At 41.5% G+C, this 25,338-nt stretch overlaps 1 protein-coding gene across 1 annotated transcript in view; it reads left to right on the forward strand.

Moving 5' to 3' along the window:
* Positions 1-25,338, forward strand: part of Fyb2 (FYN binding protein 2) — a 73,308-nt gene that overhangs the window by 25,148 nt on the left and 22,822 nt on the right. Inside the window, exons 5-9 of the mRNA XM_036178582.1 lie at positions 6,798-6,898; positions 14,715-14,749; positions 16,605-16,636; positions 17,402-17,501; positions 18,609-18,753. Coding sequence (XP_036034475.1) covers positions 6,798-6,898; positions 14,715-14,749; positions 16,605-16,636; positions 17,402-17,501; positions 18,609-18,753 — 413 coding nt within the window. The remainder of the gene's footprint in view (positions 1-6,797; positions 6,899-14,714; positions 14,750-16,604; positions 16,637-17,401; positions 17,502-18,608; positions 18,754-25,338) is intronic.

A 25,338-nucleotide genomic window follows, 5' to 3' on the forward strand; every position in this document is an offset into this window, starting at 1 on the left:
GTGGCACCCTTATGCAGAGGGAAATATTTCATTCAATAACCACTCTATAACTTTAAAGTATCTTCCATCATTGGTATTTTGCAGAGTGGAAAATGGAAGTTTAAGTGGTTTGTCTAGAGCTTTTGAACTGGCATTTGGTGATAGCTAGGGTTCAATTCCCTCCAGCTGCAGCCATACTCCTAGCCTGGCCACTGTACAGCCTCTCCATGTTCTACCATTCTGGAAGCATTTTTCATAAATGTGGAGATAAATAAATTGAATTAAGTTAGTTCTTACTTATTCAAGTTCTTTATATTGATCCACACTGTATAAAATTGAGGTGGATCTGAGATCTAGTTCCAGTGTCCTAGAAAAAGAAAGAAAAGACATTCTTAGCAAGAAAGGGAATTTAAGTATCATCCACAATATCTTTTTCCCAAGGGTAGACCTGTAAATAGTCCTTGTAAATTGATCTGAAAGATGCTGCTGCTGCTCTTCCTCCTCCTTCTCCTCCTCCTCTTTTTCTTCTTCTTCCTCCTCTTCTTGCTCTTTCTCTTCTCCCTCATCCTCCTCTTCCTCTTCTTCTTCCTGTTCTTTCTGTTCTCCCTCCTTCTCTTCCTCTTTCCCCACCCCATCCTCTTCTTCTTAGAAGAGGTTAAATTCCTTTATAATCATCTAAATTCATATACTTACTCATTTCTGACAAAATTTGTGCCAGGAATTTATTAGATATCTTCTTTCAATTCCTCCACAAACTGTTTCTTATTAATAAGGTTAATTTCCTGTGTATCTGATGAGATCATTAAGGTATCAGAGCATGAGATACACAGTGCAGCCTCCAATTTAGCAAGGTTCCTCTCAATTATCTCCTACAGGGGGGATGAAGGAAAATAGGAAAGAAAAATTAACCAAAGCATTAGAATTGATCATTTTCCTTTTTCAGCAAAATGGAACTAGCCTGTTTCTTTAAAGACATTATAGAGAATATGCAAATAAAGACCTGAGAAGAAAGAGATGGCCCAGAGACTTGCCACTCTCCCAGAAGACCAAGTTCTGTTCACAGCACACTTGTCAGTCAGCTAACAACTTCCTGTAACTTCAGCTCCAAGGGATCTGAAACCCTTTTAAATGTGCTTGAAGACATGTTATTTTTTATTTTTTCCAACACTCTATTCAAAATAGGGTCTATTGTTTCTTAAACTCATTCTTATCCTTAACCAAGTCACATGAAGGCAGCTTCTAGCCCACCACTGTACCCCCACTTTAATTTTCTTTATTAATCTCAGGAATTACATTTATTGGCTGAGGAAATGGCTCAGTCCAGCAAAGTGCTTTGCCTTGTAAGCAAGGAGACCAATTCAACCCTCCTGCCCTTGAACCACATAAAATAACCAGCCATGATGGTACACACTTGTAATGTCATGACAGGCAAATCTCTTGCCCGCCAACCTAGCCATTATGTTCATGGCCAAGTGAGAGTCCATGTATCAAAGAGCAACATAGATGACACCTGAGGAATGATGCCCAAGAAGGAGTGATGCCCAAGGTTGACCACTGGCTTCCACATTCAGGCACACAGAGGTGTACCCACATACACATGAACATATGTGGACACATACAAACTAATTGTCTTTATGATTTCTATAACTCCTTTCTCTTATCTGTAAGCATGTAGAGTCTTCTTTTTGGGGATCTCTTGTTTTCACCTAATATAGTTATCATTATTCTCATAATGTCTTTGAGCACTTCAAGCACACTTTTGTAAATTTACCTGCCCTATTGCTCACCTCTTCTGACTGTTCTGTGATGGCTTGCTTTATTCTGTGGTCTTGGGGTTTTAACAATAAACTTCTTTTAAGTGGATTAAGAGGATTGCTTCCTTTGGACATTGAACATTTGTATCCGGGTATGCCAGATTTGCTTTACAATGTAATGCAATCTCATCTCCCACTCCTAAGTAAGAAAGAAATAGTTTACTATGACGCTCATGTGAATGAGCATGGCCTAGGAATGTGGGTGTGAGTTACCCCAAAATGGCATTCTTCCCTAAGGAACCAGTTACATGAAACTTTTACAGACACAGAACAAAGGAAAGCCACAAGTACATTGAGGGGGACACTGTGGGTAAAAGCAAAGCAAGGAAGTCTATGCTATAGGGTTCAGAAGCTGTAGGTCAGCAGTATTAGCTTTGGGGTGGTAGACAGTGGTGGTTCACTAAGTTAGTGCTTTCTAATGTCACTATCTGATAAATCAAAGTAACATTAGATCACATACAAAAGAGGGTTGTAGATAGATCTTAAAAGAACTATGGGGCTGGTGAGCTGACTCTACAGGCAAAGGTCCTCACCTATAAACCTGATGGCTAGAGTTTGATCCCTGGGTCCCACATGGTGGAAGGAGAGAACCAGCTCCTGTAACTTATCTTTTGATGGCCACCCATGTGATGTGACATGTGTGTTCTCTCTCCTACACAGACACAAATAAATATAATTTTAAAATTAAAACAAAAATAGCTGGGCAGTGGTGGCCCACACCTTTAATCCCAGCACCTGAGGGGCAAAGGCAGGTGGCCTCTTGAGTTTGAGGCCATCCTGATCTACAGAGCAAGTTCTAGGACAGTCAGGGCTATGTAGAGAAACCCAGTCTGGGGGAAAAATTAATAGATATCCAAGAAAGATAACTTTGGATTTCAATCTATGACATCCCAACTCTCCACAGGCACAGCTCTCACCATCCCATTCATCTGTTGTCCTTCAATACAGATGCAGCCTTTTCAGGAAACCTCTAGTTCATATAAGGAGAATTGGGAGTTCAAGTCTAGGGTCAGTATTGATCTCTGCAACACCGAGGATGAATGAATTCTGACCCTATACCTGTCCTTGGTGCTGAGTTTTGAGCTTCTGGTTTCTTCTGGCCTAGTATTCCAGCTCTGTGACCACAGAGAGAAAGCTTTCTTGCTCATTTCCAGGGGAGAGTGTGCAGGTATTTCTAGGTCAGGCAGCATCTGTCACTATAGACTTCTTGCTGGCAGCACAGCTCTGGCTTCCCAGTGAGAAGTGTCTAAGCTTGACCTTCTGACTTAAACATTAACCTGCTGCCTAGCATGAAGATTTTCTTTATCTAGCCTCAGGACTCCTGGGAGTCTCAGCAGCTCTTACCCGAGTTTCTTATTGTGGGTTTCTTCACTGCACCTAGCACCGGGATTCTGCCTTATCGATTGCTGTGTGAACTTTGTGAGCTCCCAGTAATGCTTTGCATGACGGTATTTCATTGAGAGTCCCTGTACTTTGGGGAGGGCACGTGCCTTCCACATCTGTGCAAGTCACTGGACAGCCCGGTGCAATTTCTCTAATGAGGACAAACATACAAAGAGCTTTTAAATGTGCTTGAAGACATGGTATTTTTTACTTTTTCCTTGAATTGAAAATATTTTTTCTCATGCGATTTTTCCTTCCCTCTACTTTTCCCACTTCTTCTCCACTACACTCTCATCCAGATCCACCTCCTTCCTGTCTCTCCTTGGAAAACAACATGCATCTAAGGGATAATAATATAATAAAATAAAATAAGAGAAAACAGAAACTAACACATCGGAATAGGACAAAAACAAACAGAAAGAGAAGAGCCAAAGAGAAGGCACAAGAAACAGAGACCTATTCGTTCACACAGCTGGAATCCCATAAAAACACTAAGCTAGAAGCCATAATATATACGCAGAGGACCTGTAGTGTAAAAAGAGAAATATATATATATGTATATAATAAAATAAAAATAATAACATAAAAAGTTGGGGGAAAAAAGCTCTGACATGACATTGTGAGAAAAGGAACCTCTAAAGATGCCATGTTTTCTATTGGACATCTACTGCTGGGCATGGGGCCTACCCTTAAGAGTAGTTTGTTTCCCCAGTGAGACTCCCATGGATAAAATGTAATTTTTGTTTGCAAGTAGTTATCAATTGGAGATAGCTTCTGGGTTAGAGATGGGGGAATTTATGAGATCTTTTCAGGGTTTTTTTTGTTTTGTTTTGTTTTGTTTTGTTTTTGTTTGTTTGTTTGTTTGTTTTGTAGGCACTTAGTGCTATGAAGTTGCCTTTTAGAAGCACTTTTAATGTGTCTCACGAGTTTGGATATGTTGTATATTCATTTTATTAAATCCTAGAAAGTCTTTAATTTCTTTCTTAATTTCTATCTACCCAGTTTTTTATTCAGTAATGAGTTGTGAAGTTTCCATGAGTGTAGAAGCTTTCTGTTATTTTTATTCTTGATATCCAGCTTTAATCCATTGTGGTCAGATAGAATGCAGAGTACCATTTCAGTTTTCTTGTATCTACCAAGACTTGCTTTGTGTCCAAGTATGTGGTCAGTTTTGGAGAATGTTCTATAAGGTGCAGAGAAAAAAGTGTTTTCTTTTGTGTTTGGATGAAATACTCTGTAAATATCTGTTACGTCCATTTGGTTTATAATGCCAGTTAGCTCCAGCATTTCTCTGTGTGGTTTTCAGATTTCTAGATGACCTGTCTATTGGTTAGAGTGGGGTATTAAAGTCTCACACTATTAGTGTATGAGAGTCAATTTGTGATTTAAGTAGTGGTGTTTCTTTATGAACTTGGGTGCCCTTGTGTTTGGTGCAGAAATGTTAAGAATTTCAATGTCCTCTTGGTGGATTTTTTCCTTTAGTGAGTATGTAGTGCACATCCCTATCTCTTCTGATTAGTTTTGGTTTGAAGTCTACTTTGTCAGATAATTAAAATGTCTACATCAGCTTGCTTTTTAGGCTTAGAGTATCTTTTTCTACCCTTTTACTCTAAGGTGATGTCTGGACTTGATGTTAAGGTGTGTTTTTTTGATAGAACAGAGGATAGATCCTGTTTTCCCATCCACACTGTTAGTTTGCATCTTTTTTATTGGAAAATTTAGGCCATTGATATTGAGATATCAATGAATAGTGTTTATTGATTCCTGTTATTTTGTTGGTGTGTGTGTGTGTGTGTGTATGTGTGTGTGTGTGTGTGTGTGTGCGCGCGCGCACGCCTGTTCCCTTCTTTTGAATTGCTGGTCTGTGCTGTGGATATCACTCTGTATGCTGTGAATGTGTTGCTCTGATTTGGTTGATAAATAAAATGTTGGTTGACCAGTAGCCAGGCAGGAAGTATAGTATAGGCGGGATAAGCAGAGAGGAGAGTTCTGGGAACAGGAAGGCTGAGTCAGGAGTTGCCAGTCAGACACAGAGGAAGCAAGATGTGAAGGCACAACTGAGAAAAGATATCAAGCCATGTGGCTAAACATAAATAAGAATTATGGGTTAGTTTAAATGTAAGAGCTAGTCAGTGGTAGGCCTGAGCTAATGGCTACGCAGTTTTAATTAATATAAGCCTGTGTGTGTTTACTTGGGTCAAAGCAGCTATAGGACTGGCGGGTAAGAGAGATTTGTCCTGACAATGGGCCAGATGGGACACAGGAAAACTTCAGCTACAGGTCTGGGATTATTTATTCCTTGTGTGTTCTTGACTGTGGTTAACCTCTTTAAGTTGGAGTTTTCCTTATAACACTTTCCATGGCACTGGATTTGTAGATAGATATTGCTTAAATTTGGTTTCCATCGTGGAATGTCTTATTTTTTCCATCAATTGTGTTTGAAAGTTTTGCTGGGTAAAGTAGTCTGGTCTGGCAGATGCAGCATCTCAGAGTCTGCAGCACATCTGTGCAGGCTCTTTTGGCTTTTAGAATCTCCATTGAGAAGTCAGGTGTAATTTTAATACATCTGCCTTTATAGGTTACTTGACCTTTTTCTCTTACAGCTTTTAATATTCTTTCTTTGTTCTGTACATTTGGTGTTTCAATTATTATGCTCCAAGGAGACTTTCTCTTCTGACCCAATCTATTTGATGTTCTGTAAGCTTCTTATGCCTTGATAGGAGTCCCTTCCTTTCAGTTAGGGAAATTTTCTTCTATGGTTTTGTTGAAAATATTTTCTGGGCCTTTGACCCGTACGTATTTCTTTTCCTTCCTCTATTCCTATTTTTCTTAGGTTTTGGTCTCTTCATAATGTCCCAGATTTCCTGGATGTTTTGTGCAGGATTTTTTTAGATTTAACATTTTGTTTGATGGAAGTATTAATTTCTTTTATCGTGTCTTCAGTGCCTGAGATTTACTCTTCTGTCTCTTGTATTCTGTTGCTGGGGCTTGCCTCTGAGGTTTCTATTTGAGGTCTTGAATTTTTCATTTCCAGATTTCCCTCAGTTGTCTTTGTTGATTCTATTTCCACTTTCAGGTCTTGAACTGTTTTATTCATTTCTTTCTCCTCTTTGTCTTTTCACAGATTTCCTTAAGAGATTTATTCATTTCCTCTTTAAGGACCTCTATCATACTCATAAAGGCTGTTTTAATGTCTTTGTCTTGTGTTTCAGCTATGTTGTGGTACTCAAGGCCTGCTGTAGTGGGGTTGTTGGCCTCTAGTGGAGACATATTGTCTGGCTGTTTTTGTTTGTTTGTTTGTTTTGTTTCAGGGTTGTTGTTGTTGTCTATACTGGCTTCTAGGCATCCAGGTTTGGGAAGACTGCAATTGTAGGTGCTGATATCTGGTCTTGTGTTTGTTGGGTGGATATTTTGTTCCTATTGCCTTCCCCTGGGAATGCGGGCAAGGAGGGAAGGGAGGCTGCAGCAGGTGGTCTGCTACACAGCTGGAGATAAGACCGGGAGATTGGACTTGGAGGAGCAGAGGAGAGGCGAAGATCTGCAGTTAGCCTACCTGCTTCCCTGGTTGGATTCAAGAAATGTGTTACTTCAAGTAACCCTTTCTTCCTCCATTGTTTTCAGGGCTGGGTTGGAAGAATCACATAATTATGACACAACCATTTCATATCTGAGTCACTCTGGCAACTCCATTAACCTGTGTGCTGCAGGAGAAACTGCTGATGGTAAGTCTGCTAAGCCAATTAATATTATAAACCTGTGCAGAATAAAAATGTGTCAGGATGGTATTCTCCCTAGAGCTAATGATATGTTAAGATTTCACATTCATTCTTCTCTGCCACCTTATTTTCTTTTTATCTCTCCCATATTTTGTCTCTTAACAATATATATCAGTCCAGCTGGGCATCAGCACTGACCTGGACTCCTAATAAGTGACTCCTACTGTGTCCCTCTTCCTTTCTGCCGTTTCTTCTCATCTCTAATCATCTTAACTGCTTTGCCCTTTGTAGGTGTGTAGGAAGAAAAATCAAGACAGTATGATTCAGTTTTTCTCACTTCTCTTAGGGAAATCTCACCTCACTTATCCTAGCATTCTTGCAGTTACTTAGTGTGTAGAAAACTGACACACCATGAGAATTAGACTTTGTGTTCAATCTAATTAAGAAAGGGGATTTGTTTAGTAGCTCTTGAGTTTAGAGCTAAATCCTCCAACCTCTGGTGATGCTCAGAACGTTTTGTGCAAAGGAGATGCCCAGAGAAAAGGAACAAGAAGCTGAGACGCAACATTACTGCAAAGTTCAATGTCTTTGTTCTACAAACAGCATCATCCAATTCTCTACATAAGCTATAAATATTAGTGCTACAGTAAATAGCAGGACTTATAGACCCAGCACTATGGATTGTATTTCTCTGCTAGTTCTTCTGTGCAGATACCTGCAGATTGAATGCTTCCATCCTTCACTGCAAGAGACAAGAGACTGAAGATTAGAGAGGCTGAGCTGTACATAGTGACCCAAGTACTGTGTGGTAAAGCATACATAGTGCAGAACAGGCAAACCCTATATGGGCACACTATGTCCTTTCCATAAATCTAAGCTGCATCTTACACAAGAGAGCTTATCTTTCTTCAAGGAGGCTCAAGAAGGTCTTCTGGCCCAATTTTTGATGTACAGACAAGAAGACTTAGGTTCTAGGAAAGAAGTCATTGTACTGGAATATATACTTAGAAAGTCTGTGACATAAATCATGAAGATATATTGTCATTTCTGTAGCTGGCTTTTTCTTTTGGTACACCAACCAGCTCCCAAATCATGACATGGAGACTTACTAGTTATGAATGCTCAGCCTAGCTTAGGCTTGTTTCTGGCTATCTCTTTTAACTTAAATTTAACCAGTTTCTCTTTACCTTTTGCCTCAAGGCTTTTTTTTACTTTCTTTCTGTATATCTTTTGCTGCTTCTCATGTCTGCTGGCTGGTGGCTACCTGGCTGGCCCTGGGCATCTCCCTCATTCTCTCCTCTTCTCCTTCTCTTGTTCTTCTCCTAGGCCTAGATTTCTTCTCCTATTTATTCTCTCTGCCTTCCAGCCCCAGCGATCCTTTCTCTGCCTAGCTATCGACCATTCAGCTCTTTATTAGACCAATCAGGTGACTTAGGCAGACAAGGTGAAACAAATGCAATACATCTTTACATAATTTTAAAAAATGCAGCACAAATGAATGTAACAAACCTTTACACAATTAAAATAATATTCCACAACACATTTCACTCTCCTTTCCAAGAATGAGAAGTTGAATAACTACTGAAAAATTCCACTGGGCAAAGTCTATTATCAGTGAAGGGTAGATTCAGGCATGAGATGGAAGTTCTGCAACTGATTATTAATGTCTGCCATAGGTGTAGGACTTTTGTTATTGTTTGCTTTTTGTTTTGTTTTTCATTCATTGCCCACCCTGCTACAGAGGAGTTCTAAAAGTCTAAGAAGCTATACGGTTGTCCTTGTGCCCTGCTAACATTTGAAATGGAATAAATCAGATCACTTGTAAAAAAACCCAATGTGCCCATGTGGTTTGTAGAATATTAGCCATAGGAATAGAGCAGGGCTTTTCACTTTCTAACGTCTGCATTGATACTTGGGATCTTCTTAAAATACAGATTCTGGTTCCACAGCTCTGGTATGTGGCCTTGGAGCCTGCATTTCTAACAAGTTCACCTTTCATGTGATGCTGCTGGTCTTTCCACCACACTTTGACTAGAGAGGCTAGAGCCCCATGTGGGCTGAATCCCACTGAATGACTTTCTACAAGACTAGAGGCTCACAGGGCTGAGGGGAAGCTTGAGTCTGATCCTACACCTTTTTTTTCCTCTGGACCGCTGCGATTCCCTTACCCAGAACCTACCATTATGGAAATGCCTCACCAAGGTCCTGGTCAGGGATTCTCCCTTGATCCATCTTCCTCTTTACAAGCTGGGCTTCAGGGGAGGGTGTATGGATGTTTCACACATGCGGCACTACTTGTTCTAGTGGGTAAAACTGAGGATTGACTATAGAAAGCTGGGCAAGAGATCTCCATTTATTCACTCCTGGACACAAATTCCAAAGGTAGGCCTTCCAGGGGCATCACTTGAGTACCTAAAGAAGGAATTACTAACCCAAGTCTTTCTTCAGTCTTTTCTCAAGAGTCCTTTGCTGCACTTAGGGAGTAATGCCACTAAGTAGGCCAGGGCTGATGACTAAAGAATCAGAAAGGGCTCAGAAAGTGAGACCTGGTCCAAATAAGAAATGACTGTGGAATAGCAGAGAGTCAGGTAGGAGGGGATGGAAGTAGCCAAGACTATCCCTGCCAGTAGGACATCTGTATGGTAGACTAGGATAGAGAATAGACCAGGTAAGACTTGAGAAACTAGGGAACTATAGCCAATGATCAGGAGGATTTCTGTGACATGTCCCATCCCCTTACTAAAATCAGTGGGATTGACAAATCTGTAGCAAGACTGATGAAGAAAGTTAACAATCTCAGGATTAAAGCAGGGATAGCCTCACAGACCTGTGGGCACTAAGGGTTAAAGAAGTACTGTACATACATGAACTTGGCAGCTTAGTGAAAAATGAAATAATCCCTTTAAAAGTTCAGACTACCACAGATCACACAAAATAATTTGAATTGCCCTGTAACCCTTAGGAAAAACCTGAACTTAGAATCTGAAAAGTTCCCTGAAATAGGGACTAAGGTCCTGGCTCCAAGGGTAGAGAGCTTACCATGTAAGTATGAAGACCGCAGTTTGAATTCCCAGGACACAGATGAACGCTGGAAGATGTGGCTTCCAGCTATAACTGCAGAGTTTGGGAGGCAGAGGCAGGCATCTCTGAGAATCGGTGAGCTCTGGGTTCCCTGAGAGAACGTGCCTCAAAAAGTAAAATGAAGAGCTGCTAAGGAGGGCACCCAATAGCAATGTCTGGCCTCCAAGTGTACATGCACACCCCCAACACACTTGTGTGTCCACATACAGGCAAACATGCATACACACATGCACACCTCCAGCACACATTGCATACATGAGAACATACATATATACATGCACCAGCACCTCATACAAGTTCCCCAAAGAGAGTTGGCATCCAGGTGACTTCACTGAAACATGCTGGCAAACTCTTAAGAGCTAACACCAATGCTTTGCAATATCTTCAAGAAAAATAGAGGCAACCAGTTCCTGGCTTATCTCATGAACTTAGCATGAGCCTGATATTAAAACTAAAGGCTAGCACAGCAAGCCTTGGTTGTCTGAGAGTAGCCATAAAGACTGGCAAAAGAGGATATTAGCAATGGTATTCAGCAAGCATCATGAGTTTGTTTCAGAGATACAAAGTTCAGTATCCACAAATCAATCAGTGTCACCCACCACACTGACAGAGTGAAACAGGAAAATCACACAATCGATTATGAAAGGACACTGGGAAAAATTCTACCCTGTTCATAACATAATGATTCTTGGAAAAATAAGGGAAGAAGAACTCCCTCACTTGATAAAGGACGTTCACAGGAAGGCTGCAGAGCATGTTACTTGGTGGTAAAGAAGGGACTGCTCTCTCTCCAAAACTTGAAACAAGGCAAGAATGCCCTCACCTGCTACTCTTACTCAATGTAGAGCTAAGACTTCTAGCCAGAGAGAGGGAAATGAGGAAATGAAAGGCAAGAAAGATAACATCTTCATCTCTAGGAACTCCTAAGAGTTTATGAGAACCTATCAGAGCAACAACCCCCGCTCCCCACCGCCAAGAACTAATAAGTGCAATTGTGTTTTTATGTACTATCAATGTGCACGTGGGTGCTAAAATTGGAAGAGTACAATACATTTTAAGTTTTCCTTCCAAAAGATAATGTGTAGACTTAAATTTGTCACAGCGTACATAAGAGTTAAGTGTTAAAGACTCTAAAATTTGGATTAAATAAATCAAATCTAATCCAAATGAGTAAAAAGACATATTGTGTTTGTGGATTAGAAGACCCAATAGAGTAAAACTGACAGTGTACACACACACACACACACACACACACACACACACACACACACACACACCAGTTCTCCCCAAGTGGCTCATAAGCTTAAGGCAGTTCCTATAAATATCTCAGCAAGGTGTTTTGTAGCTATCGTCAAGATTATTCTAAAATTTACATGGAAATGCTGAGGGACTTAAAATAGCTGCAGACAGTTTTGAGAAAGAAAATGTAGGCAGGACCAGCCACCTGAGTGCAAGACTGATAACCTCAGTGACCAACATCATGCAGCTTTGGTGGAGAGACACAGTCACGGTGGAGAGGAATGAAGCTAAGAAACCAGAGACAGGCAGGCGTAAATGCACAAAACAATTCTTTTTCTGTCTCCCTTTACGAAGATGTAGAAGCAACCCAATGAAGCTAGCCTTCTAACAAATAGTGGTAGAGTACATAAGTATCCATAGGCTAAAAACATAACATCAGTCAGGAGCCTAATTCTCACACCTTGTATAAAATTTAATTTAATGTTTCTCTCAAGAGTGAGGAATCTAATTTCTTTTTTAAAGGGGTGGTGGGCATGGGGTTAGGGAGCAGACAGGAAGGGGAGGATATAGTAATTGGTGTCTGTTTTCCCATCAGTGATTCTGTCCCTTGAAACAAACCTAATAGCTTAGGGTCATAGCTCACACAGTGCCCACCATTACAGAGCTCAGTCTTGGATCACAGGATTCAGGCTGTTCTGGAAATTACATAATTATCTGCAAAGTCATCAAGATCATCAGTGACCTTATGCCTCCTGGTGCCAGGGAATTCTTGAGGGGTCTTGGAGAGCCTTGGAGACACCATCAGACCATGAAGTTCTAAGCTGGGGAGTTGTTTCTCTTCAGTGGCCTTTGGCAAGCAGAGTCACCTCCCTAAGTATGGGTTTCTATTGGTGAAATTATTAAGGCCACTCCACGTAGTTAAAAAGGAGGTTTATTTTGTGGGGTAACTTACAAATGAAGGGATAGGTTGCAGGGTCTGGGAAACGTATGGCGCAGTCCGGCGGTGTTCTCTGGAGAACTCTGCTCAGTCTACCTCCTGCATCCAGGGTCCCAGAACCAAGAGAGAGACCTCCTCTCGATCCTGGGTCTTCAGCTTCCTCCCTCAGGCCGGCCTTGTGGACGTGACCATTACCGAAGCCTCAATGGGGGTTGGAACTTCCAGGCCAATGCTGGGATGGCTAACCACTACAGGTTTCCATATCAGTAAAGTTTGAGTATCAAAAGGAAGCATAATGCCTAGGCTATAAAGATGTTTGCTGCTTTTTATTATTGAATTACATAACATTAATTGGAGTCATCTCACATCCTAATGTAAAAGACAGACTTGTCTAAGATGACATGGGATGTCGTCCATGGAGAAGTGAAAGGTCTCTCGACCATGAACCTCTGTAGTTGGCAAGTGGCCGAGGAAACTCTTCTGGAGTTTTCTCTTTTTCTGCCACCCTGGTAAAGCCATGTCAGAGCAGGCAAGTTAAAGGCCCCTGCACAGAAAGTGAGCAGGGACTCCAAAGCTGTGGGTCAAAACTTGTTTACAATTCCTAGTCCCTGATGATTGTTTGGGAGTACAGCCCACCCTCCCTTTCTTTTATTTTTCAGATGGAAATTACATCATTCCCCTCCCCTTTCCTCCCTCTGAACCCTCACATCGGCACCTTTTGCTGCTTTTTCAAGCCTTGTGTTCTTTTTTAATGAATTTATTTATTTATTTATTCATTCATTCATTTAATATTCCTGCCTCAGTTTCCCCTCCCTCCTCTCCTCCCAGTCCCTCCCCCCACTCCTCTGTTCCTAGCAATCCACATCTCCTCCATTTCTGTTTAGGAAAGGGCAGCATTCCCATGAGTATCAACAAAACAGAAGCCTTGTGTTCTTACCTTGGAGTAAGTTTGGATCCCAAAGCTTCCTACTAGAGAGGAGAGCCTTGACTTTAACGCCGCACGGGCATCCTCAGTTGAATTGGTGTGATCTTTTCCTGCTTGTTGGAGCAAGCATCCCCAGGGAATTTGCAAGCCCTGGTTTTGTGATTTCTAAGGTATAACGTGCACTGATATTCTCCATGATGGAAAGGGAAAGCAAGTGAGGTCATAATTTGTTAACTCTATGGAAAGCACAGACAGATACATCGAAGAGAAGATTATCTCCTGAAAGAGTGGAGATGAGGTAATACTTAGAATTGAGATGGGGAAAACTAAATCAGAAGTAGATTTAAATTTTTCAGATTAATTTCACTCTGTGGATATGAGTGTTTTGCCTCTCTGTATGCCTGGGCACAGTGTGTGTGCCCAGTGCCCAAGGAGGTCAGAAAAGGCTGTCACATCCCCTGGAACTAGAGTTGCTGGTGGTTCTGAGCCATCATGTGGGTGCTGGGACTCCAACCTAGGTCCTCTGCAAGAGCAACAAGTGCTCTTAACTGCTAAGTCATCTCTCTAGCCCCATAAACAGATTGATGTTTTTAAAAGGGTGTGTGTTAAACAAAAAATTAAAACAAGGGGCATAAAGTAGCTTCCTCTAAAAGTCACTAAGGATCAATGTTTGCATTTACCTACATGGAACCACATTAGTAACGATGGATGCAGAATTTTAGATCTAAGGCAACTTGAATTTTAGGGGAAACTAGGGTTACATTTATTTTGTCAGTGAATGGCATATTTACATTAAGAGCTGAGCAATGGGGCATTTGGATCGATTTCAAAACAATTGCAGAAGAAACAGAGCAGAAGCCCTGCCTGCTTTACACTTTCAGAATTTCATAAGTGTTTGCCAAGCAACAAGCATATGAGAAGCAATTTTCTGGAAAATGTGACCCTTTTCATACAATGTCCAGTGTCCTATAGACAATATTTTTAATTGCTATCTGGGAGGAGGTACTGATGAGCCAGTTTCTCAGATGAACAGCCGGAGGCTCATGGGAATTCATCTGAATCCTCCAAGAACAAAGTGGCAGGACTCAAGTTTGGTGCCAATTCTCACCACTACTTATATTCGTTAATAATTTTAAGTCATGATTACATTAAGTAACACTCCTAGAACCATCAGGAAAGTCAGGAGATATTTATGTCCTCTTTCAAGCTGTGTTTAGGAAACAAAGTACTTGGGACAGGACCTGGCAATTATCTCTTAAGTTAGACTCAGGTTCCTATTAGTCTACACACACACACACACACACACACACACACACCTTTTGCATTTCTCTCCTAAGTGTTACCACTGATTTTTGATAATATCTTTTAAGCAGGATGTAGGTATCTATTCACTAAATCAGGAAGTTTAAGATGTGGTTTCTTATGTGTTCAAAATAGGCTATAAATTCCACTCTGGAAATCCCCACAGAACTCAAACCTTGACCATTGACCTTAGAATTTTCCTACCCATGCAGAGCAAGTCATACGCTGATGCTCTGAAGGGCGAGAAAACTGGACTCTGCAATCATATAAATGTTAATCCTGAATATTGTACAAAATGAGTGTATAAACTGACTTGAAATATCTTTTGTTTATTTTAGCCACTTATGAAATTGAAATTGAAGAACTCCAAAAGGTATTGCTTCTCCTGTCCTTACTGATGTGTGATTACAAGTAGCACACTCCCAATAGACGTGAGTCTTGGGTACTTTCCAGCCAGATGAAAGCTCCTTATTTGAAGCAGGCTTTTTCTAGGTTCTAGTGGTCAGGGTTCTGAAGCCCAGGCCTTTAATTCAGAATTAGAAGGTATGTACTGAGATGGGCAGACATGGTCTGAATCGATTCCTGGACCCTTATCTATTGTGGTCTGTGCCAAATGACCTTTAACAATCATCTCTTTCAGAGAGAAATGTCCTTGAGGACAATCACATTTGTACATCTTATGCTTTGAAGAAAACAGGTGGAGCCCAGAAGCATACTTCCTGGGCTCCTGCCGGTGTAGTGCTAAATACCACCTTGGAGGTGATGTAGTAGTTCAGTTGGGGCCCCAAGTAGAATTGCTACTGGCCTTAGTCAGAGCCCCTGGCTATGACCTTGAATGTGGGTCAACAAGGACATTGTATGGGACACCTGTACAAAGGGAAGAATAGATCACCTACATCTGGAGCCCTTGTAAGGGGAGCATAGGCAAGCACTGATGGAATGGTGTGTTGAGAAGGACCTGGAACTTGGCATTCAGCTCTCTGAATCACTACTCCTCTGTAAATGGAGTTTTCCCCATGGGGACAGGAAGCTTGTTTTATCACTGTGTCTGCCACAGCAGATGTTCAGTAAATGGGGGACCAGTACTTCAAATCACAGAGAGCAGTGAAGTGTCTGAGCTCCTAGTACAGTGTCTGACATAGTAGACACTTCCCGAGCACTTTTGTGGGGTCAGTTAATGGTCTAGTCCACCCTCTGTGGGCACATTTTGTTTTCAAGCTGTGTGAGCAGAGTCCTATGTCATCTTTTTTGATGACTTGGCTGCAGGGCTGTGTGAGCACAGTTCATGCTCTCGCAAGATGCTCCTGGATCCTTGCAGAAGGCCTGGTTGCCTCACATCAGACTATTTTCTGTGGTTGTCCTCCTTTCTGGCAATTACCCAGTCTGCCTCCTGCTGGCATGTTGGTATCTAGCAGCAAGCCCTTTATTTGATCAGGAATTAAACAACATTCAGTCCCCAAGATTACTCTGGGTGTCAGTACCCCTGCCTCTAACTATAAAGGATGACTCAAGGGCTCAGAGCTATTAAGTAGCCAGTAATTAACATTCAAAGTATTTAAAAAAGTTTCCATGTGGCTTGTTTACTGGTACTGATTTGCTAGAATTCTGTGAAGAACCACTAGTCACTGAACTGAGGCCTGCAGGGCACTCCTCTAAGGGCTGTCTAGACTGTGGAGACTACTTTCAGATTCTTACTTTCTGTTTTCTTCAGGGTTCTTGGCTAGATTCCAAACAGTTAATGACAACAGATGTGGGACCAGTGATTAAGGAGAAGGGGTTTTTTGTTATGTTGTGACCACTGGGATGTAATCTTAACAAAAACTAAATCTCTGCCATCTCAGAGTGGAATTTTGATCAGAGAGCGTGTAGTTAGGACGCCATCCAAGCAAGACTCACATACTAACCTTTGGCAATGGAAAGTGCCCAGATGCCATGAGTTATACATCCAGGAGCTCTTCTCCTTCAGGGGCATGCCTGGAAAGGGAGGCAGAGAAAACTGTCCAAGTCATGTATATGCTGTAACTTACAAGCACTGTACTTTCAGAAACGCTACTGTCATTTCTGTTTGAGCTTCAGAGTCCATGGAACGCTCTGTGGCCATGGCCTGATCTTGCCACATCCTGAGACTTCACCTCCCACTGGATCATGTCACCTGATGATCTGTAACCAACAGCAGAGCCTGCTTTGAGTAACCTCACAAAAATGACTGTTTTCCTCTTTGTTTTCAGCCTTGGAGGAGTTTCCTCCATCCAGAGCTGAGGTAAGTCTTATCTCTAAAATGAAAGCATAGTCTATCCAACTATGACTCATGATTGAATTCATCTTCCCCCTACGGGTTGGCTATATTCCCAGTGCATGGACTGGTTCTGTTTCCCCAGGGCCTTGTAAGACACCCAGTGCATCTCAGTGACCCTGTTGGACCGTCCTTGCTCTTGTCATTGTAGCCCATACTTTACTCATGCAGCCAACTCTAGTGGACAAAGCAAAGAGGGGCAATGGAAAATAGAGCCGTAGACAACTTGCGGTAATCTAAAACAGACAGGCAAAATGGATAGGGAGACAACATGGTACTCAAGGGCGTCAGTGGAGGACTCGCAAAAGAGAACTTGGATTTGTTAGCAATGTAAGATGCAAATGGCACGTTTGGAAACATTCCTAGCTAATAAAAAGAGCAAGATGATCAAATAAGCTGGTAGGTTAGGGGAAATTGTGAGACTCTACACCCAAACAGACATGGAGAGAAGGAACGAAGAGAGATAGAATTGGGAAGGAAGAAAAGTGGCAGACCACAGGAGGACTTAGAGTACACCCTAGAGGTACCAGAGAACTAAAAGAGTTAAGCAGAAAATGATAGTTCCACTGGTTGGAACAGGCAGAAGCTCATAGGAGCTATCTGTCTGGTTGATCTGGTCCTGATTTCTCATCTTAAAGAAAGATTCACTTTTCTCAGTCATCTCATTAGGATTGGGCCAATCTACCATCTACATGCAAGTCCATACTTTTTCTTGGCATCTTCCTATTTCAGCCCGAGACCTAAGGACAAAGAAAACAACATGAAGAAAAAAGAGTCATGGGAATTAGAACCTCAAAAGCAAGAGGATTCACATCCTGACCACCCTTCCAAGGTATCAGTGTCCTAGGACTCACGATGTACTTCAGAACATGGTCTCCTCAAATACAAATCTGATCAGTGTAGTGTCAGCCACTGCCTCTCTTACAAAGCTAAGGGATAAAACCCTAACCCCTTGTGGTGTATATAAGAACATTCATAATTCAGTCTGACCCCATGTGTCTTTTGAGCCTCATCTTAGACTTCCCTCTCCTATTTCTTCCCCCTTTTCCCTTAGCTTAATTCTTGTCACTGCTTCCACACTACCCCTTCCATTATTAGGTCATTAACACTTCTCCAAATAGCCCATATCTGTGCTCATTCTGATTTATCTGCCAGATATTCCTGTCCCCTTCTATCAATCTCCTACCTATGTTTTAAAAGATAGAGCTTGATGAGTTCTGCTTTTGGAAGATTTCCCACCTTCAGTCTCCCAATGGAAAGGAAAAATCTCTCTCTCCATCCTCTGTTGCTACGGCTGTGAACACTTACATAAGTAATATCATATTACACCCTAATTTCCTGTGAGTGTTCACCATGACCAATGTCTGGGATGCTCAGTCCATTGCCTGGCCTACTTCCAGAGCTTTTCACATTGTCTTACATTCAATACAGGTGCCATAGATAAGGAAACGCAGACTTGGGAGGAGTACAGGAAAGTATATAGAAGGCAAATGCCAGGTAAACTGGAGGAAAGGAGGGTTACCCAGAAGCCCCCTTACAGGTGATGAGAACAGGGATGGAGGGCTAAGCCCTCTCTCAGAATACTAATAATGAAACCCATCATCAGTTATTTGAGCTGCCTAGTTCTTTATCAAGAGGACTAGTGATATTTTTTCTCACAGGGTGTCATGGTGGTTGAGATGAAAAAAAGAGCCTGACTTGGAGTCGGCACTCCCATAAGCCTGACTCTGTGCCAGGCATTCATTGGCTCTTCAGAAATAAATGAAGGGCATGGTATGGACTCTGGTAAGATGCAGGGTCTAGTAAGACAGCACTCAACAACCTGTACTAATCAAGAGTTGTTCTCGCTAAGAAAGACATTCTGAAGCCCAGAGCACATGAGCAAAGAACTGACTTGACAGTCAGCCCCAGCATTGCTCTCCCTGTTGGATGTGTCTAGGCGGGTGTCTATGAAGGGACATCGGAAGAAGACCACGAGGACAGAAGGGGTGCTCCAGCTGGAAACCCAGAAGCCATGACTGACATCACTCCGAACAGGCTCTTCCCCGAGGATGTGCCACTGACCAGGCCCTCTCAAGATAAGGGTAAGTTGTATTTCCCCTGGAATCATTTCACTACTGAATAGTTTTAAAGGGGAGTATGGCCAAGATCATGATTCATTTACAGATATATGGTGGACATTTATTATGTACCTAGTAACTTGACTGGAAGGGCTGTCTTCCCCAGAGTAATGGAAAGAACACTACATTTAGAGGCAAATGGCTTGAGTTCAAATCTACCCAATTGTGAACTTAACAGTTGTGTGGTAAGGTTGTATTCCAGTAGTTCAATTTCTCCATCAAAAAAGGAATCTGAGCACAGACCTCACAGGAGCTATGAGGACCAGATCTAACAGTATGTCATGTGACAGTCTTGTTCTTTTCTTGTCTGCCTCTTGACTCTTATCTTACCATTAGCAAACTGGTATGTCATGCAGCATCACAAAGTGACTATTTCAACTGCATTTTCTTTCTGTGCATTAGTCAGAACCCTTGATTATAAACGAGAATTAAATCATACTTGGTTAAACCACATGCTTAAAGTAGGCTCACGTGGCAGAAACTCAAGGCATGCCTGGATACAGGGATACAGATAATATCACAAGGACAAAGTATCCCGAGTTCTCCTCTAATATAACTCTGTTTTTCAGGCAGAATCAAGTCCTATACAATCTAGCTGGCAGCAAGCATTGATAGAGTTACAAACTATTCTCTGATAAGCCCCAAAGGACAACTTGTAATTTTTATCTTTCCAAAGATAAAAGACATGAGTCTTACATTGTCTCTGATTGAGTCACATGCCATCACCAATTAAAAAAACCTATGATGATCTGATTGGACCAGGCTGTGTCACATTCCCATTGAGCTAGGAGTGGGTACAGTCATTTCTACCAAACAACACACCATCCATCTTAGTTACTTTTCTATTGTTGTGAAGAGACATCATGACCAAAGCAACATATAGAAGAAAGAGTTATAGAGGGTTTACAGTTCCAAAGGGTTAGAATTCATGGCCATCATGGCAGGAAGCACAGCAGCAGTCAGGAAGGCATGGTACTGGAGCAGCTGAGAGCTCATGTCTTATCTGTAAGTACAAGGCATGTGAGGGTGAGCTAATAGGGAATGGTATGACCTTTGAAAACCTCAAAGCCCACCCTAGTGGCATACCTCCTTCAACAAAGCTACACCTCCTAATCCTTCCCAAACAGCTCTACCAACTGGGGACTATGTATCCAAGTACATGAGCTTCTGTGGGCCATTCTCACCCAAACCAAGATACCATCCCATGGAAGGCAAACAAGACAGCTTTTATGAAGAGAATAAGAGTAGATGCTGCATAGATGAAGGAAAGGAATGCCCATTGTGCCAGGTGATACTGGTGCACACCTTTAGTCCTAGCACTCATGAGGTAGACTGATCTCTGATTTCAAGGTCAGCCTGGTCTACACAGTGAGTTCAGGACAGCCAGGGCTACACAGAAAAACCCTGTCTTGAAAATCCAAAAAAGGAAGGTCCATTGTAGCACATTAGTCCACTGAAAGCCATGGATGTGATATATTACAGCCAAAACAAGATTAATTCAGTGATCAAAAGGTAGAATCAGCATCCTTTAAAATCTACTCCAGCCTCATGGGCTTCCCCTGTGCCATCCACTTGCCCCCCTGATACTCTCTGCTATGGTCAAATGGTTTCAGAGGATATCATGAGCTTAAATGGTCTTAAATTTTTACTTCATCTCTTTCTTCTATCTGCCATCAAAACAGCTGCAATAGAAAAGACTAGAATAATCAGTGTTGGTGAAGATATGGACCAGGTAGAATGTTTATGTTCTGAGGAGATTGTAAACTAGGACCATCACCTTGGAAAACTGTGAATATTAAAATCAAACCCATGCACAGTCAATGGCCTAGACACACCAGGCTGCATATATCCCTGGCAGAAACATGTACTTAATTAACAAAAATATACAAATTGATTGTGCCAGAACATTTTTATAACAGTCTCAACTAGAAACTGTTTGAATGAAGAGGAGAATGGAGGTCTGGGCATGGCAGGAGCCTGAAAGCCCAGCACTTGGGAGATGGAGGTGGAACGATAGAGTGTTTAAGGCAGCCTTGACTACCTAGTGAGGACTGCGTCTTCTGGGGGGAAATGCTGCAAGAACAAAACACAGAGTGGATAAATACGTCACATCCTGTCCACACACTAGAAGAGAAAATTCAATGATAGTAAAGGAGAAGTTGCAACTAACTATCTGCAATAACCTGAAAGAATCTCTCAACATAATGCTGAATGCAAGTGTGCAGCACCAAGGAGTGCAAACTGCATCACTGCATTAGTGCAAAGATCAAAAGTAGATAACATGCATCAATACTGGGAGTCAAAACAGCGGTTACCTGTGGTAAGAAAGAATGTGGAGCAGAAAGCCCCAGCACCGGAGCCACTTGCTTTGATCTGTGTGTGTGAAGATGTTCAGTTGAGCCAATCCTTGGTCTGTAGTTTTGTGATGCATTCCCCTGTGTAGTATGTTGTCATTAAATCATAAAACAGGACTAGGGATGCAGTTCAGTTGTGAGTGCTTGCCTAGCATAGACAAGACTCCAGGGTTTTGATTCACAGCACTGCAGAAGAAAAAAAATATAAAAGCAAACAAAAAAATCATGAAAGTAAAAAATACAAAAAGGGGTTGGGGACTTAGCTCAGTGGTAGAGCGCTCGCCCTAAGAAATGTAAGTATAAGCAACAATTTACATAAAACAGGGTGAGAACTGACAAATGAGACATGAATACAAATGCTTCTAGCCACAAAGGAAACAGCAGAGCACACAGTCAGCCTACAGAATGAGGAGAGATCTTTGCCAGCTATACCCAACTCTTAATATCAAGAATGTATAGAGTTCAAAATTCAACACTGAAAATCGAATAAGCCAATCAATAATTGGGCACATGAATACAACAGACACTTCTCAAAAGAAGGACAAATAAATTACATGGAAAAGCATCCAACTTCCTCAGTTGTCAAAGAATGTAAATCAAAACTATCCTGAGAGTCCATCTTCCCCAATCAAAATGGCTATCACAACAAAAGAAAACAAACTCTAGAGAGAATGTTGAGGGGACCCTCAAACACGGCTGGTGGGAATGTGAATTAGGGCAGCTGCTAAGGAAATTGATATGACAGTCTTTCAAAAAACTAAAAATGGAACAGCCACATGACACAGCTATACAGAGATGGATGTATGAAGATAGAGAACTAAGTCAGCCCACTCGAGTTTATCAGAGCATTGCTCAAAATAGCCAAGTTATTCAGTCACCTTCAACAGAAGACTAGCTAAAGAAAATGGGACACACACACACACACACACACATACACACACACACACACACACACACACACACACACACACACAAGTGTGTGTGCACTCACATGCACTTTATGTTAAGAAGAATGAGGAGGATGGGGAGATGGCTCCATTAGGTAATATCTTGCCTTGGTATGCATGAGAACTTGACTTTAATCATTGTAACCTGTGTTTAAACAAATAAACAGCAACAACAAAAACAGGCATGATGCTATGCTTTATAATTCCAGCACTTGAGACACAGAGATAGGCAAGATCCCTGGGACTCACTGGCCAGCCCAGTGAGTTCCAGGCCAGTGAGAAAGTCTGTCTCAAAAAACAAGGGAGTCAGAGCCTGAGGAACAACATCCAGGTTGGACTGCTGGCTTCCATAGACACATACACACTAACACCTGGAAGAGTGAAATTAGCAATCACAGAAAAATGGATGAAATTGGAGAGGAACTGAGAAAGATGGGCTCAAAAGGAATTAATCATGTTTTCTCTCTCATGTGGAAAGACACTAACAAGGAAGACAAAGGGGTCCATGTGGAGGGAGGGAGTAGGTAAGACAAGATAATAGATGTGGTGAATAAGATCAAAATGCATACCTTGAATATAAAAGAATGCCACAATGAACTGCATTCTTTTGTACAATTAATATGTAGTAGTAAAGAATCCCAGTCCCCATAAGGGTTACTTTCTGATCAAATGAAGGCAGACAAAAATAATAAAATATTCTCATATGAAATGGAGGTAACCATATAAGTAAGGAAAGAACATTAAGGAGGCCATGGACATTGGAACTTGAATGTGTCTGTGGATGACCTCAATGGCCTCAAGTGGATCCAGAAAGGATAGTTAATCCTGCTTGTCAACTGCATTTAGAATCATACAGGATTGATGGCTCAGTCGTTAAAGGCTAGGCTCACAACCAAAATAGAATCATACAGGAGACACTCCTCTTGACATGTCTGTGAGGGAACTTCCTGAGAGATTTAGTTGGGAAGACTAGACCCATGCTGCCCGTGGGTCTCACCATCCCACATTCTAGAGTTCTGGACTGAATAAAGAACAGGAAAGAAGAAAAGGCAAGCTAAGTAATCACATTCAGCTCTTTTCCCTACCTGACTCGGTGCAGCATTACCAGCCACCCCAGGCCCGTACTACCATGATGGAGGGTGAGCCAAATTCAACTTCCCCTTCCCTCAATTGCTTTTCTCAGAGGTTATGTCATAGCAATAAAAATAGCAGAGGCATATTGTATTTGATATATAAGAATATTCTAGGGAGAAAGAAAAAAGGAGCAAATACTTCCAGGCAAGAGTTGGTCATAGGTGTTGGTTCCTGTGACTGGAACAGAGAAGCAACTGGAAGAGAGCAGTGAGTGAAGGAAACCAGCACAGGCTTTTCGAAATCCCTTCGAGAGCTTTGGCCTTTGCTCTCAGAGAGACTTTTTTCCAAACCATCAAGAACTTCCAGGATATGAAAAAGTCATGATCAGAGTTGTGTTTTAAAGAATAACTGGCTGAGAATGGATAGGGTACAAGCTAAGTTTGGGGATTTATTGTTATTGTAGTGATTTAGGCGAGAGGTGGGTGGAGGGCTCTGTGATAAAGCTGTTGAGGTGTGCTGGATTTACCATTAAACCTCATTAGAGATAACAGGAGAATGTTGATAGGATGTGAGATATGGAAGAAAAGAAGGATGTCTCCAACACTTGGGGCCAGAGGTACCCAAGCAATGGGAAAGGTATTATCAACTCTTTTAGAAGACATGAGATTTAAAAACTAGAAAATTTTAAAAAGGAAATGATGAGATTGGTATGAAATCCAATGTGCCAAATGGAAATGGCATGAAGAATTATGGTGGATCTGGAATTGTCTGTTGAAGATATAAAATCGTGATTTATGTGTCTAAGATGATTGCATAATGCTTTTCATGAACCAATAAGAAAGATTAAGAAGCGAGGGGGCTGGAGAGATGGGGTTAAGAGCACTTGATCGTATAGAGGATGTGGGTGTGGTTCCCAGCACCCACATGGTAGTTCACAGTCATCTGTAACTCCAGTTCCAGCAAATCCAACACCCTCTTCTGGCCTCTGCAGGCACTAGGTCCATGTGTGATATGCACACATACATGCAGGCAAAACACTCAAAACCTATAAGGTAGAATAAAAACATTTTTAAAAAGAAAGAAAAAGTGCCCAGCTATGTGCTTAGCATCTTATTTTTGCTGAAACTATCCTGCTGAGTTCTCTAGAAAAAAGTGAGCCACCTTCCTCTGGGAACTGACCCTCTTTCAAGTAGTTTGAGGGTCACATGCTTCTTGCCATAGGATAAAATCTTCTCATTGGTTCATTTAATTAACAGATACCAGTCACTTTCCTTATTGCATATTTTTAGATACACTTCTTAGGATAAGTAGTTCATGTCTGAAATGAAAATGGCTCTTATTCACCCAGAGACTAAATATGAAGCTACGTCAACTGATGAAGAGGTGACAGGTTTATGGTTATGACAAGTTTACAGCTGAGAACTATTTATTGGGTTGGCTACCCATGCAAACAGTCCTTATGGACTTTTCACATTGGCACATTATCTTCTAGTTAATCTTATGATTAATAATACATGTTGACGTCTGTTCAATTAACTTAAGAAACTTTAAGAAAGACAGAAACTACTAAAAGACTAAACAGGCCATTTTGATGGTGGAGAAAATCTCTGAGGCTGAAAGACTTCAGCACAGAGGGTTCAAAGCAACAGGAAGAGCCATTAAGCTGGGAAAGAGCTTTTGTTTGCTGGCGAATTAGCACTCTTTATGAATATGTGCTTGACCCTTGCACAGTCACATAGAAGGGGCTGTTAGCAACTGTTATTGGTGGTTTTTACTCTCTTGGGCGGCCCACCACCCAGCTCCCAAATAAATTACACAGAGGCTTATTCTTACTTATAAATGCCTTAGCTTGGCTTATTTCTGGCCAGCTATCCTTAACTTAAATTATCTCATCTATCTTTTTCCTCTTGGCTTTGACCTTTCTCTATTTCTTTATACCTTTCTTTCCTTATTCCGTGTCTGGTTGTGTAGCTGGGTCGCTGGCCCCTTCTTTTCTCATTCCTTCATCTCTCTTGCTTTCTTGCTCCCTGATCTTTCCTGCTTCTTATCCTTCTATTTATTCTCTCTGTCTGCCAGCCAGTCCTGCCTATCCATTCTCCTGCCTCGCTATTGGCCATTCAGCTCTTTATTAGACTAATTGGATGTTTTAGACAGAGAAGTAACACAGCTTCACA

This window comes from Onychomys torridus, chromosome 2, assembly GCF_903995425.1.
Source record: "Onychomys torridus chromosome 2, mOncTor1.1, whole genome shotgun sequence".
Classification (NCBI taxonomy): domain Eukaryota; kingdom Metazoa; phylum Chordata; class Mammalia; order Rodentia; family Cricetidae; genus Onychomys; species Onychomys torridus.